The sequence below is a fragment of the Myodes glareolus genome, chromosome 10, assembly GCF_982192425.1.
Source record: "Myodes glareolus chromosome 10, mMyoGla1.1, whole genome shotgun sequence".
NCBI lineage: Eukaryota > Metazoa > Chordata > Mammalia > Rodentia > Cricetidae > Myodes > Myodes glareolus.
The window spans coordinates 52711881-52725311 of NC_142035.1; the positions used below are offsets into that span (position 1 = coordinate 52711881).

A 13431-nucleotide genomic window follows, 5' to 3' on the forward strand; every position below is an offset into this window, starting at 1 on the left:
TGGAAAATACACAGAGTCTGGATTATGCATATTATTGTGTTTCCTTTAAATTTTTTGACTGCAGAGAGACATTTGTTTCTGGGGACTGTTAAGCTAAATCAACATATATACTTTAAAGGTATCTTGACTTCAGTATTTGAGTCTAAGGATATGTCACTTTGGAAAAGAGGTTCTGCTTTTATTTCCACAGAAGATGAGAACCTGTGGATTCCTTCCAGGCTAATGTGGTTTGATGGAATAAGAACCCTCCATCCCCCAATAGGTCTCTGTGAACCTTAAATATACTTCATCCAACAAACAGCAGGAAGAAAACTACATTCAAATTCCCAAAAATTATTGTTTATAAATGTTTGTTTTCATTTAAAGGGGGTTGGTTATAAGTGACTAATAGTCAAAGTCAATTTCTTAAAAAGAAGGGGGAGATATGATATAGAGATGAATACTTTACAATGGTATGGACTTTGGTCTATTGACACAAATTTAAGTTTTATTTGTTACACAGTGTATATGTATTTCTGCTCCTGTTTAAGATATTGTGTTTGTGCAGTTCATTTAAAAAAGTGTAGTGTATAATTAAGAAATATAGATTAATAGATAGTCATCTATAATAATCCAACTTTTTGTCATGTTAGTCAGGCTTTCTAGATATATGAAGATATATTTCAGTTAGATAATCTTCAACACTGCAAAGACCTACAGAATATGGCATTTAAAATGTTTTAAGAACTTAGACTTTTCTCAACAGTGAGACATGTCTGCTACTGGCAGCACCAATTACTTCAGAGAGGTTGATGGGCATTAAATAAAACTTATGAAATTTGTACTTAATGTGACAAGGGTAGCCACTTGGGCAAGAAACTGTTCTAGCCTGGACTGTTTGACGGTATGCTGTATGAACTGGACATGCAGAACCCACAGAAAAGTGACTGCTAAACTTTCCAAAAGATGGGATGATCCTTCAGGGTTCCTGCTTCACAGTAGAAACTGCCAGACATTCTGCAGGACACAGAAGAAAGCAACTGATGAACTTTGCCAGTACAAGGCATAACAGATCTTCAAATTTCCTTCTTCAATGAAAAGTCTGCCAGATACCATGGGCCTGTAGGCTGAAGATGGATATAGAGAAAGAGTAGGTGGAGTCAGGAAAACGCCACGTAGCTGCCAAAGGAGAAAGACACCAGAACTTTGCCCACAGCCTCGTGATGATACACAGGTTGATAGAAATGAGTTATTTTAAGATATTAGAGTTAGGTAGGAATACACCTAAGTTGTTGGCCAAGCAATGTTGTGATTAATATAGTTCTGTGTGATTATTTTGGTCTGGGCAGCTGGGAAACGAACGAGCAGTCTCCGCTTACACTCCTCCTTGGAATTTGTTACACTTTTTTTTTTTAAGAGGAGGAAAGGGTTTATTTGTCTTACAATTCCAGGTTACAATTCAATATTGCCTTTAAGTCAAGGCAGGAACTCAAGCGGCTAGTCGTGTCCACACTCAAGGGGAGAGAGAAATGAATACATCATACTCCTTGCTTGCTGCTCAGCTTTATTTTCCCATTCATAGAGTTTAGGATTTTCTGCCTAAGGAATGGTGCCTCTCACAATGGGCTGTGTCTTCCCATATCAATCAACAATCAAGATAATCCCCCACAGACACACAGTGCTTGTTATACTTCTTAAATCTGAGACTGAACATCTTTCATCAGTCCTGGGAACAAATCTGTCATTATCCCTCGGGATATCATTGTGCCCTAACCATCCCTCCCTTTCTTCAGGGTACCAGTTCTGTCACAATCTCTGCAGTGAGTGTTTTGGTTCTCTATGGGTATTTTCTATGCGCATCCTTGAAGTTTGGTGATCTACCTTCTTCTGTCAAACGCACTGGAAGAATTTTTAATTTCAGATAGACTATGTATCAAATCCAAAAGGTATCCTTTCCTTTTTTATAAATTATATTAATGAAATTTTCTATTTATCTTCAATTAGTTCACTTAGCCTACTGATGTACTGAACAAATTTACAATGTGTTAAAGCCCCTTGTCTTCAAAACTAAAAACAGCAGTCTGATACATGTATCATCTATGTGTTTGCTACTCACATGGTTTTTTGCTTGCCCTGTAAACTCAATGTACAGTAAGCACTATATAAAAAGCTACTGTGCCTGTAGATGAGTGTGTGACGTGAATGAGAATGACCCCCAAAGGCTTATCTATCTGTTCAAATGCTTAGTTCCCAGTTAGTGAAACTGTTTGGAAGGATTAGGAGATATAACCTTGTTGAAGTGGGGATGTACCTGGGGGATGGTCTTTGGCATTTCAAAAGCACAAGCTGGGCCAAATATCTCTCGCTGCCTGTGGATCCTGAGGTCAGGCTCTCGGCTACTGATCCCCACGCCATTCCTGCCTGCTTCCTGTCGTGATATTCATGGACCAACCTTCTCAAACTATAAGCAAGTCCCCAATTAAATGCATGAGGTGCTTTGATCATGCTGTTTCTTCATATTAATAGAAAAGTCAGACAATGAATTTCCAACAGAAATGTTTGCCTTTCCCCATTAGAGATGAGATAGTAAAACACCATGACTTGCGGAGTCATCAGTAAAATGGATCAGACCTGTATTGCAGGATTAGGAAGTTCAGCCCACTGCTAATTCTCCCCTCCTTGGGTCCATGGACTTCCTTGGCTTTTAATAAAGAACCTGTGGGTCCTCAGTCTTGGAGACACAGGTCCTGTCAGTTCTAGTCTTTGGGTGTATTGTGTCTGATTTTTTTTAACTGCCAGTACCACACATCTTCAAAGTCCTGTTTATATCTCAAGGGGTAAAAATCTAGGTATTCAAGAGAATTTGCTTTGATTTATGTAAGAGAATCTCACATAACCTTCGTATGATTCTAACCCAGAGCCGTCCCAGCCTTCCATATGACCACAGACGCTAATAACTTGGTCAAAATTTGCTGCCATTGTGTCTGATCAATATGGGTCACAACCATACACATATTTCCAATGATCTTAGGAACTAAGACACTACTCAGTAGCAAAATTATCACAGGTTTGTTCTGAAGCTAAGAAGGGGTCAAAACATGCCTAAAACTCTGGATTTTCTAATCCTGAGAGTGGCAGGAGTTCGACTGCTCTCCTGCCCTGCTGGCGCACCAACAGATCTGAGCAAGTAGACTTCCCCAGGCAAGCACATGCTCCAATGCTGGTAGCAACTGATAGCTCATGCATCTCCAAGGCTATCAGGACTGGTTACTGTTTAGCTGACCGCTGAAACATCCTGGGCTGAACTACCTTTCTTTCTTTCTTTCTTTCTTTCTTTCTTTCTTTCTTTCTTTCTTTCTTTCTTTCTTCCTTCCTTCCTTCCTTCCTTCCCTTTCCTTTCCTTTCCTTTTCTTTTCTTTATTTTGAGACAGTGTTTCTCTGTGTAATAGCCCTTGCTGTCCTGAAACTAACTCTGTAGAATCCACGAAAGACTGTTTTTATTTTGTTTACAAAAACAAATCTAAAGCAAAGTGTCTGGGAAAGTTAAAAATAGAGCAACGGAAAAAATCATGCAACTGCTGCAAGGAAACAAGAGTGGAGGGAGACGATGGCATTGAAGAAGTGACGAGAGGCACGGTGTGAACTCGCAGGTACCAAAGCACAGCCTGAAAACACACAAGGCAAGCAGTTTAGACTCCAGAAGCAGCCGGGAAGTGTTCAAAGCACTAAGCCCTAAACGAGGGTCCCAGGCTGAATTTGAGAGAGAAGAGCTGAATACAGGTGTTGTCTGTCTCTGCAAGGTGACCAGAGGCGTCTTGCTCCCGGGACCACAGCTACTTAGGGCCACTTTGCTATGATGACTTCCTTGTCATGGTGGTTTTTAAGACTGTACCTTAGAACATGAAGTAAAACGAACTCTCCTTTCTTTAAATTGCCTGTCACAGTGGTGAGAAAACTATTTCTTCAAAGCCCAATTCTTGGTTTTGAAGATAATTTTGCTTTCCATTTCAATGAGGAAGGTGGAGCAAATCTCCATGAGATCTGCCTGGTCCTCACTGACTACCACACTCTCCAAGTCTCCATGATATCTGCCTGTTCCCCATCGACTACCATACCCCCAGCTCTCTCTTCTGTGCTCAAATCAAAGGTCAACTTCGTCCCGCACTTCTCAAATGTAATTCCATTTACTTCTCTGGGGGATCTTAGGAGATCGGTGCCAATGTTTTCATTTCACACTGGAAGCCAGTTTCAAGTAGGATTATTGGAAACAGTGACTCATCTCTGCGGTGTCCCCTTCCCGTCCCGAACAGTGGCTCCACACTCCGCAGCATCACCGACACCTGGGATGTCATAAGGCACAGACCTATTAACTTTGTTAATGTGAAGGAATGTGTTTTCAAGATTCCCTGGTGTTTCTTAGGCCATTTGATGTTTAAAGAACAGCTCTGTGTGCTGATGTGCTCTTTCCCATGCACTTTTCCACTATAAAACAGTGGCACCAATTATTTTTAAGTAAAATTGGTGCTTGGATCATGTAGTAAGGCTTAGTCTTTGTTCCCGAGGAAGTATCATTAGGAAAGATGGGCTTCCCAAGGCACCAACTAATTCCAACCCCTCCATAAATCCTCTCGGTGTCTTGAGGCCTTGAAAACGGAGCTTCTGGTGGTGCCCCTTCCCTGGCGTGATTGATTTCATTAAGTTTGGATTCTCTGAGTCCCCACATTCAGGGCAGCAGCTTAGTGGTAGCCAGATCAAAAGACTTTAGGATTACCAGCCTTATAAGAGCCCATTCTTATTCTAATCGTTCATTTTAACTGTTAATTTCTCATTCACTGAGAAAGAGCTTGGTTTAATTAAAAGCAGAAACAAATTTTTCAAATTTGATCTTGGAACATGGGCTTATTTTAAGGCATATTGTTAGTGGTGAGTATTGGGAATCCACCCATGGAAAAGAGTTTGGGAGCCTATAATTTATTTTCTAAAATAATGGAATCAAATGCCTCTTCTTTGTTCGGCACAGAGGTCTGACTTACAGTAAACATTCTGATGGGAAGACGATGGTGAGAGGGTGGGGGACCAGCACTGCGTCACTGAGACCTCTGCTAGCATTGTTCCCATTAGAACACAATGGCTCCAGACAAAGAGGAAACGATCAGGGTGAACCACAGCACCCTCCACTTTACGGCCACATAGAGGGGACAGCACAGTAAACTCCTGAGACAGCTGCCTCCCCGGCGTTGACCCTTCCGCATACACTTAGAGGAAAAACATGTTTTACTTATGTAAAGTATACATAGCACTAACCTCACCAAAGTGAAAATCTAATCACTTGGACTTCGGAGTTTCAAGGTTTTGAATGAACTCAAAAACCGCTTCCTGTACAGTGGAGGTAGTTGCCCTCTGCCATTCCTCATCTCCGTCATTTCTATGGGGTGGGGCTGGTCCATCCCTGTTGCTGTTGCAAAGGGCTACTCTCGGCTGGCAAATATTTTGAATTCTTAGCTGACAGTAAGAGACATAACTGCTTTCAACATCCCATAAGCCACCATGCTACCTTTTCCCCTTCCAGCCTACAGGGGATGAAGTTCACGACACTTTGAAACCATTAGAACCATTAACAGCTTATGGCTTCAGGGATTAAACCACATCACTCGGATCATTTGTTAAGCAACTATAGTATTTAAATAAACTTATAATTACCCACCAATTTTTTTCACTCACCCTCAAGGATTTGGATTCAATGCATTATTTCCTGGCACATTTTAAAAAATCTTCTTACACTAGCACAACCCCTCGCCTCAATGTTCTTTGCTCTTCTTTTTCTTCACATTCTTAAAGACGTTACCAAAGGAACCCGTTGCCACATCCAGGGTGGTCTTCCGTTCCTGGTTGAATGCCTGATCACCCTGCCTTACCCCTTTATAAACCCCACTGGCTTAATTGTTTCCATGTCTGAACCCCTGAAAGTCTAATCAAATTGCTAAGAGAAATTTCTCTAATTACTTCATCCCACAAATATTCCCTTTCTCATCTTGAAAGTTTCATTTCTGATACAACCATTCTGTTCTTTTGTGCCGCATTAATTTTGTAAAAATGCTGAATTTCTCACAAGCTTGACCTGTATGGGTGTTATCAGTTATAATAACTTGACCACTAAAGGTTATGTCCTTTTGTCTTGAGTACACTGTGCCAGAAACAGATGACCATGTTTATGTCTTCCTTAAATGTCAGAATTTATTGAATAAATTCGTATGTGTGTGATTTATGCTAGGTCTTAAACCCAGGACAGAAGCTAGCAGAAGTGCCTGTTAGCATATAAATTCTCCCAGCATCCCTGAGTCCTCCTGGCTAGCATACTCCATCCCCGATGCTAGACCACTCCTGCCTAGGGACTGGGCTGGGCTTTTGCTTCCCCTGGCTGATCTTCCCTATAAATCCAGCCATCTTGGCTAACACCAACCTCCTTTGCCTTTTGGTCTCCTGGCTCTCCACTGGCCTCTTGGCTCCTGGCTCTCCCTTCTCCCCAACTCCCTCTCCTCACAAGGTCCAGCTCAGTCATGTCTACTCTGGGCCTTTCCAAATGCCTCTAGCTAAGCTCTCCCCCATATCTACAATAAACCTCCTCCTCCACTGTGCCTAGGAGCAGTCATGGCTTTCTTTTATTTCTTTCATTCACTTCACAGAATGATTGTAAGGTCAAGAGACCACAGCACAGTTCAGAACTTTAGAATACGAATAGCGTCTGTGTTAAATCACTCACAAGGAAGAAGCTATTGCTACAGAATCAGGCCACAGGAGAGCCAGAGTCAAGAGCAAAGAACAGTAGATACCAAAAGTAGGGCCTTTTTTCAAATAGGGGCAGTCTGAGTTCAGATGGGCAGACTGCTATTGAGCAGGTCACATCAATAGCAGGGACTGAGCCAAACCAAAGCCCCAGAGACAGTCAGGAGTTCTCTGCTTGTCAGCTCTTAATGCACATATAAGGTGTCTGTTAACAGGTCAGTGCGGGGCTCTGCCATTGTGGTGCTAGGTCCCCACCACTCTGTGGCGTCCAGGCGAGAGAGTGATGCCCATTCTTTGGCTTGGCATGTCTTGTAAGTTCTTGGACGTGGTCTCCCTGATGTGATTTGAAAATGTTCATGTACCTCTGCAGTCTCTATCCACCTTGATAAGCTTATAGGGCAGAACCCTTGCTACCCCCAGGGATGAATAGGGATGAATCGTTCATCAGTTGTGTCATGTGAAGGATGCAGGACAGATGGCATCGTGTACTCATCCACGCAGCAGCCCAACATCCTCCACCCTCCAAATGGAGTGAAAAGCTGCTTCTAATGGAGTATCACAGGACAGGGCACAGTCTAAAAGACTGCTGTTTCGCATGATGCAGAGCGTGTTAGAGTAGAACACAGCCTGATCGCAACCCCTTTACCTCCCTTGAACTTTTCGGTCTTCTTCACATCATCCACAAAATAAATTCTTAAGAAAATATATGAATTTTAAAGAGGAACAGGAAAATAGCAGATTTAGGCTCAAGAAGCTACACTTAGGCATTTCCCACTCAGTAGAAATAGATTAATTTGAGAGATCACATTGTACCTTACTTGGTATAATGTCTCCTCTCCAGTGAGTACTTTGACAAGCTTGTCAAAGTCAGATGACTGTAGATGAAGAGATTTACATCTCGTCTTCTTCTGGTTTGGGGTCAGTACCATGCCAGCTTTGTTAGCTTGGCTCTGTGACATGACTTTAGGTCAGTGGCGATGATCCCTGAGTAGTAGCTTTTCTTTACTCAGGACTGCTTTGGTTGTCCATGGTCTTTTGTGTTTCCAAATGAATTTTAAGATAGTTTTTTCTTCTTCTGTTTCTGCAAAGAATGGCATTGGCCTTTTGATGAGGGTTGCATTGAATCTGTAGACTGCTTTTGGCAAGAACCATTTTTCACAACATTGGTTCTCCCAGTTCCTAAGCACCAGAGGCCTTTCTGCTTCCTGGTTTCTTCTTCAGTGTCTTTCTCGAGCATTTTGAAGTTTTCACTGTATAAGTACTTCATTTCCTTGATTAGAGTAGTATGAATTCAGTCAGCAGGTCCCTTGTCAGGGTGGCATTCAGCCACAGCAGACTGGTTCTGACCAGTATTCATGTGAATTCTTTCTCCCCTGCAAAACTACCATGGTGACTCTAGATGACTCCCCTGCTTGGACCGCAAGCTTGTGGCAGGGGAAAGGTTTCCAGTAGCTAGGGTTGGTGTTATCTGTGGTGAGGGAATTTCCGAGGATTCTCTTTGACTTTATTTTCTCCCTGCAGAGCAGAGAGAGTCTTTAGTCCTGCATGAAAAGACAGAGTGGCAGTTTGTGGAACAAACGGATCCTCTTTCTAGGCTGTTGCCCCCGGTAGGCAAGTCTCGGGAATCCTGGTCTCTCTCTTGTTGAGCTCTCCTAAATGGAGTCAGCAGGTTGTACTTACGTGTGCATATGCGTATATGTAACAACAGTCAGAGAAGAGTTCATGAACTCGGATGGAATGTGGAGGTGGCATGTGGGAAGAGTCAGGGGACTGAGGAAAGGGTAGAAATGATGCAAACACAGAGCTCGGGCGCGAAATTCTCAAAATACAGTAAATAAATGCAAAAAAATAAATTACTGTATCTTACAGTGCATTTCATGTGGTAGACTCCAAGGAGACTTCTTTCTTTCTTTAATTTTTTATTTTAATTTTTTATTGATTCTTTGTGGATTTCACCTCATGTGGTCCAATCCCTCTCATCTTGTTTTTGTAAAATGATTAATAAAGACCCAGTGATGTGGATTCTCCTCTGCATGCTGTGAATATGATTAATAAAGACTCAGTGATGTGGGAGTCCCCTCTGCACACTGTGAATATGGTTTATTAGCATTGACTAATGAATAAAACTGTTTCGGCCAATGGCTTAGCAGAGCAAAACCAGGCAGAAAATCTGAACAGAGTTATATAAAGAGAGTAAAAGAGAGTATGGGGGGCGGGATCAAGGAGATACCATATAGCTGCCAAATGAGTAATATACTGGCACCAGTAAGCCACAGCCTAGTGGCAATGCACAGATTAATAGAAAGGAGTTAATTCAAGATGTAAGAGCTAGCTAGAAATATGTCTGAGTCATTGGCCAAACAGTGTTGTAATTAATATAGTTTCTGTGTGATTATTCAGGTCTGGGCAGCTGGAAAAGCAGGAGCAGTCTCTGCCTACAACACAGAGACAGATATTGGGGTTCAAGCTGAAGATCAGAAAAACAAAGCAGCCAAGCCCCTAGAGAGTTCTTACCTCTACCAAGGCTCAGACAAAGGGGTGACCCTGTCCTCAGCATGACTACAGACTGCAATGCTCTCCACCAAATCTCAGACTGCAATGAGCTCTTGTCTCCTCCTCCCTTATATACCTCTCTCTGTCCAGCCATATCACTCCTGTCTCTACCTCCCTAGTGCTGGGATTAAAGGTGTGTGATCCCAAGAGATGGGAGCTTTGTTTGAGCTCTGTTTCTCTTTTCAGACAGATTCAATCTCGTGTAGCCCAGGGTGGCCTTCCATCCTGGGACTAAAGGTGTGTGGCACCACTCTGTGGCTTAGTTCAGCACTCCGATCTTCAGGCAAGCTTTATTTATCAAAATACAAATAAACACTATACCCTGCCCTCAGCCCTTGCAACCTCCACCCCCCCACACACACACACCCAAAAATAAAATTAAATTGAAAGAAAAATCTTATCATAGAAGCTGTATCTCTCATTAACACCCCCAGGTTAGGTTCTTTGCATGGTGTTAATACAAACACTTTCTGCTAACAGTAGTTCTCAAACCACAGTCAGGTGCTCTTCATGGCAAGCCTCCGTTGGAGGAGAGTGGGCATAAAGTCGAGTTTCCTTTGTTCTCAATGTTCACATCTTCAGTGAAAACCAGAAACCACGATCACACAGACCTGTGTTAGAAAAACACTCAAAATTGAAATCTCAGCACACATGAAGCTGAGACCAGAGACGCTTACCCTGGGCTACATCGCTTATGTTAAAACATGAAAAAATAGTAAATTTTTGAAACTTCTATGATTTCTTAGCTCTGTTGCCCATTGTCACTCCAAGCTACATTGGATCTGCTCCTGATATCCAATGTCAGTTCATGGCGACCAGGTGCTTTCACTTCTCTTAGTAGCAAGTGCTTACCTGCCTCTGGAGTATCAGGCCAATGTCTAGTATTTCCTATTGTGTCATGCCAAAATTTATCCAGAGAGCTTTTCTCAATCCTTGTTACTTACCTTGTAGAAGAATTTCTTGAGAATGGCATAATACAAATTACTGAATTTAGCATACTTTAAGTCCTAGCTTAGTGGACTCATGAGTAGAATATTTATTTTTTCTCCACTACTGTCTAAACTGTGCCTCTGTCCCTCTGAGTATACTTAGGGGCACTGCGAAAAGCCAAAAGCAGGGCCAAGTGCCTTTTTGTGAAGGAGGAAGAAATAATTTGTCAAAGTCTTTGTTTGTCTGTTTGTTTGTTTTAGCTATAGACTTCAACGTGGCGAACATCTTAAAGAACCCAAGAGCACACACCACGTCTATGCTCAAGGAGGAGTCAACAGCGTCGAAAGTGGCAGTCAAGGTGTGGCCCGTGCTGCAAGAGCTTTCCTTGTTCGGTTCGCGGTGTCGTTAAAATCGCCCGGATTCACACGGTCATCCTGGCTAGCACATTCTCAACACATGTTTTAGAAACATTCAACGATCAGATATTCATTTGGAGATATGGATCTTAAATTTAAATGTTCTATTTTCTCCTGACAAGGCCACCATCTCTGGTGAAATCTCTTAAAGAAGGAAAAGGATAAGCATTTATCTTCTCTTCTGGACAGTTGTTGGCAGTGGCTTCTCCTTGGGTTGACAGGCAAAGATAAGGTCTAGGGCACCCACATGGCTGTTATGGTTGTCATGACAACTCAGCTGGGATGTTGCCAGTGGCTGCCCTGTCTTCACTTCTTAGGTGTGGCCCTGGAGGAGCTGACATTGTAGATGCTGTTTTCTCAAGGACAGTTTAGGTCCTCTGTGGGGTTTTGTCTGTTTGTCTGTTTTCTTTGTTTTTAAACGAAATAAGAAGAGATAGTTTATTCTGGAGCCATTTTGAGTGGCTGTGGCCTGAGAACACAGATTTAGGTTTCCCCAAATTCCAAGTTCTTTTGTGAAATGAGTTTCATGAAGTTTTATAGATTTATAGAGCAAAAAAGTTTTGAATTAAGGTGAGTTTAAAATGCAGTGACAGGCACCTCAGAGAGTGATTACAACGAGATGGGGAAAGATTTTTCCAGAGTCCCAAAAGCGCTGTCTGATTGCATCCTTAGCTTTGGGGTGGGTGAACTCTAGTGGTCTGCTAAGTTAAGGTTCCAAAAGGATTTTATCCACTAGTCACAATATATATTAATTCTGACATGGAGCTAGGCAGCTATGGCTGTTCTGAGGGCTAAAGCTAGCCTGAGATAATGTTCCTAAGACAGTTATCGCACCCCAACCCTAGCATTCCAATCTCCCACACTCCTGAAGTTCCAGTTAGTCAGCCCGTCTCTGCAGACACGGCTTCTGTGCAGTGGTTTCATTCACAGTTCTCCCTGTCGGACCAGCATCACACTTTGAACAGGCAGGGGCCTCATGCTATTTATTAAATATTACAAGAGCCTTGTTCCTAGAATCTGCAGTAGATGAGACTGAGCAGCGGGCAGGACAGCGCTCTTTGGGAGAGAGGGATAGTTGGTCAAAGCCGTCAAGAAAGACACTCAGATTTCTATCTGAGGTCCTCCAGGTCCTTTATTGGGCCTTACAGGGAGAGATGCCTCAGATGACTCTGTGTTGCTTTAGGTAAGATCAGATAAGGTTGTTGGCTTAAAATTCTAAATTTGATCTTTATTTTATATACTAGTCAGGTTTTAAATCTGTTACAGTCTTTTTCATCAAGTTTTAGTCTATCTTATCGGGTCTGGTCATTATTCAGGAGTGGAAATTGTGCCCATATAAAATTGATTTTCTCAATTTCAGCATTCCTGTATTTCCTGGTCTTTAATAATCTAATCTAATGAAATCTTCTCTTACCTTAAATATTTAGTAAGTTTTTAGGTCACAAATTGAAATTCGTGGGAGTTTATCTGGATCTGGGCAGACAATGTTGTCATAGCATATTTTTTTTAATGGCCATATTGTCAGACTGAAAAACAGAAGGAAGGTAATAGAAACTACAGATCTCCTCTTCTGTAGCCCTGGGGATGGGGAGGATTCTCAGAGGCCGCCAGAGAAGCGCAATTAGAAGGAAGGCAATTTTCTACGTCATTGGCTCCGGCCCGTTGCATACCTTTGGCTCCTGCTTGGAACGGTCAAGCAGCAGATTAGACTTATTAGCAAGAGTTTATTACAGTTGCAGAAGCCCAAGACCTGTAGCTTCCCAGTTAGACTTGTGCTTGAATTTGTAATGTCTTAAAAGGCTCCTGTGCTGAAGGCTTATTTCCCAACTGGGTTGCTGCTAGAGGCTATGGGGAATAGAGAGTGGTGGGAGGTGAAGTAGGTGGCTGGGAAGGTAACTTCCAGGGGTAGTGTTCTCTCTCTCTCTCTGTCTCTCTCTCTCTCTCTCTCTCTCTCTCTCTCTCTCTCTCTCTCCCTCCCTCCCTCCCTCCCTCCCTCCCTCCCTCCCTCTCTCCCTCCTTTCCCCCTCTCCTTTCTTCCTGTTCTTTAGACTGAATGAAATCTCAGCCTTGTCATTCAACAAAAGGATAAAAAGTAAAGCATGATGTTAAGTCAAATAAGTCAGACGTAAAAAGACAAATGGTGCCTATTTCCCTCGTCCGTGGAATCTCGGTTTAAACACGAATGTGTATTTATACATCTATACAGGACATGAAAGTGAAAGGGGCTATAAGGGAAGAAGGAGGAGGTGTAAAGGAAATAGGAGAGAACAAGCAGAGCTAACAAAGAGGGAAGAAAAAAAATTCCACTTTCAAGTAGGATTGTGTGTGTGTGTGTGTGTGTGTGTGTGTGAGAGAGAGAGAGAGAGAGAGAGAGAGAGAGAGAGAGAGAGGAGGCAGCAGAAGAGGGACTATTGAAGTGTAACTTGGAGAGAGCCTGGATATGATAGCGAAGAGTGAATATAAGCAAGATACAATGATATATTCATCATAATAAAACCAATTATCATTAGTAATAGATGATAATAGATAGAGGGATGGATGGATGGATGGATGGATGGATGGATGGATAAAATTAGAAAACAGCATCCTGAAAGAACATTCTTACAAACACTTTAGCCTAAGAAGCTGGTAAATCCCCTTCATTAAGAAGGGACTGGAGAAATTGCTCAGTGATTAGGAGCACTGGCTGCTCTTGCAGAGCACCTGGGGTTCAGCTTTCAACACCACACAGTGGCTCACAACCATCTGAAACTCCAGTTCCAGGGGATCT

The 13431-nt window shown here is 42.4% G+C and overlaps 1 protein-coding gene across 1 annotated transcript in view; it reads left to right on the top strand.

Annotated features, from left to right (window-relative positions):
- Positions 1 to 13431, top strand: part of Fam227b (family with sequence similarity 227 member B) — a 166366-nt gene that overhangs the window by 132643 nt on the left and 20292 nt on the right. The window contains 1 exon segment of the mRNA XM_048460034.3: positions 10506 to 10603. Within this exon segment, the coding sequence (XP_048315991.3) occupies positions 10506 to 10603 (98 nt within the window).